The following is a 2,248-nucleotide window of genomic DNA, read 5'->3' as shown; positions in this document are numbered from 1 at the left end:
TTAACAGAGTCTGGTGTGCATGTGTGGTCTCTTTGTATTGTCAATCGTTATCTCCTGCTCAAATGGCTTTTGAACTCTCATTATTGTTCAGTGTCTTCATGTGCACGGACAGACTAATAGCAAACATCAGCACAGCAATTCACAGTCCAGGCATTGTGCTGAACTCCCTTACTCTAACCCATCCCATTCATATTAACTTTCCCCATCAATATTAACATATCTGGTCGGACCTCATTTGTATCGAATAGAAATGACCGTATTCTTCCAACTTTGTGCCATTCAACAAAATCCGGTATGGCTTGCAGCAAAATAACCTAACACACAACAAAATGGATGCCTGCAGTGTGGAGGGCAGTGAGTGTAAGCTCTGTTACTGCAGGTTTGTCTTGGGATTTCTTAGTTTCTTACTCTAGAAAAGATCTTGCTGGAGGCAAGGGTCTTTCATTCAAAATACCTTTATTTACATCACTAACTGTCTTTACATCTTCCGCACATACTCAATAGATATTATTAGAGTTAACTGTTTACTCCCCCATTCCGGTCCCGAAGTTGAACTTGACCATGGTTGACGATAAAAAGGCAGGAGCTCCCAAGAAGGGAGCCAAGAAAGTCATCAAGAGCGGCAAGAAGAGGAAGAAGGCCAGGAAGGAGAACTACTCCATCTACATCTATAAGGTGATGAAGCAGGTCCACCCGGACACCGGCATCTCCTCCCGTGCCATGAGCATCATGAACTCGTTTGTCAACGACATCTTCGAGCACATCGCCGGCGAAGCCTCCCGCCTGGCCCGCTACAACAAGCGGCAGACCATCAGCTCCCGGGAGATCCAGACCGCCGTGCGCCTGCTGCTGCCCGGGGAACTGGCCAAGCACGCCGTGTCGGAGGGCACCAAGGTGATGACCAAGTACACCAGCTCCAAGTAGAGACCCACAAAGCCATGAAAGAAAGAACTAATCATGAACACATGGGGGCATACACATCCTCCTACACCTTACCCCAAAGTCTCTGTTTTGAAAGTCTCCATGGTGGTTTCACAATGAGTGCGGAGTTCCTTCTGATGTAGTTGGGAATCCGTTTGCTCTGAAGTCAGTTCCTGGGGGTTGTCATCCTTGGTTCCCCTCATTTGTGGTTCTGTAGCTTTGATGTTCTCCTGAGGATCAGGTTATGCAGCCCATCCTGTTAATTATTTTCTGTCCATTGAAATCAGGGCCGTTCTGTTTGTTTGAATGATGCCTGACTGTGTCTTGATTAGATAAAATCTTGGTTGCTGTAGCTTCTCTATTGTAGTGCCTTCCCGCTGCTGGTCTTTAACCTAAACCTTATGAGAGTGGGGAGGTTGTGAGCCCTGTGTCTCTGGTTAAAATTACGGGCTTAACTAGCTCTGTAAGTTTCTTCCCTTTATCTAGCCTGACCATGGTCTTCCACTGTGACATTTGGTATCAGCATGTGGGGAAGGAAAGGAAGTTGGGTTCTTAGCCTGCAGCCCATCAGAAGCTCACATGGGGTAAAGCCATTCTGTGACAGTGTAGAGTGATAACTGAGCAGAGCAAGCTTAAAGTCGTCATTCTTCCTCAGTAGGTCTTTTACGTAATCCTCTCTCAACTTCAATTCAATGAGTGGCATGACACTAGGATGTTCTGAGGAACAAAGGGACCTTGGCGAGTGAGTCCATACTTCTCTAAAGGCAGAGGGGCATGTTAGTTGGGTGATGAAAAAGGTATATGGGACACTTGCTTTTATCAATCAAGGCATAGATTACAAAAGCAGGGAGGTCATGTTGGAGTTGTATAGAATCTTGGTGAGGCTACAGCTGGAGTACTGTGTGCAGTTCTGGTCACCACGTTATAGGAAGGATGTGATCGCACTGGAGGGGGTGCAGAGGAGATTCACCAGGATGTTGCCTGGGTGAAACATTTAAGTTATGAAGAGAAGTTGAATAGACTTGGGTTCTTTTCGTTGGAGCAGAGAAGACTGAGGAGCGACCTGATCGAGGTGTACAAGATTATGAGGGGCATGGACAGGGTGGATAGGGAGCAGCTGTTCCCCTTAGTTGAAGGGTCAGTCACAAGGGGGTATAAGTTCAAGGTGAGGGGCAGGAGGTTTAGGGGGGATGTGAGGAAAAACTTTTTTACCCAGGGGGTGGTGACGGTCTGGAATGCGCTGCCCGGGAAGGTGGAGGCGGGTTACCTCACATCCTTTAAAAAGTACCTGGATGAGCACTTGGCACATCATAACATTCAAGGCTAT

The 2,248-nt window shown here is 47.1% G+C and overlaps 1 protein-coding gene across 1 annotated transcript; it reads left to right on the top strand.

The window, feature by feature from the left end:
* Positions 1-561: 561 nt before the first annotated feature.
* On the top strand, positions 562-924 carry LOC121283923 (late histone H2B.L4-like). Its single transcript, XM_041198725.1, has one exon. The coding sequence runs from the start codon at positions 562-564 to the stop codon at positions 922-924; it is 363 nt and encodes a 120-aa protein (XP_041054659.1).
* The last annotated feature ends 1,324 nt before the right edge of the window (positions 925-2,248 follow it).

This window comes from Carcharodon carcharias, chromosome 11 (assembly GCF_017639515.1).
Source record: "Carcharodon carcharias isolate sCarCar2 chromosome 11, sCarCar2.pri, whole genome shotgun sequence".
NCBI classification, from domain to species: domain Eukaryota; kingdom Metazoa; phylum Chordata; class Chondrichthyes; order Lamniformes; family Lamnidae; genus Carcharodon; species Carcharodon carcharias.
Note: the sequence above shows the minus strand (reverse complement) of the source record. Positions and strands in the feature narration are given on the sequence as shown.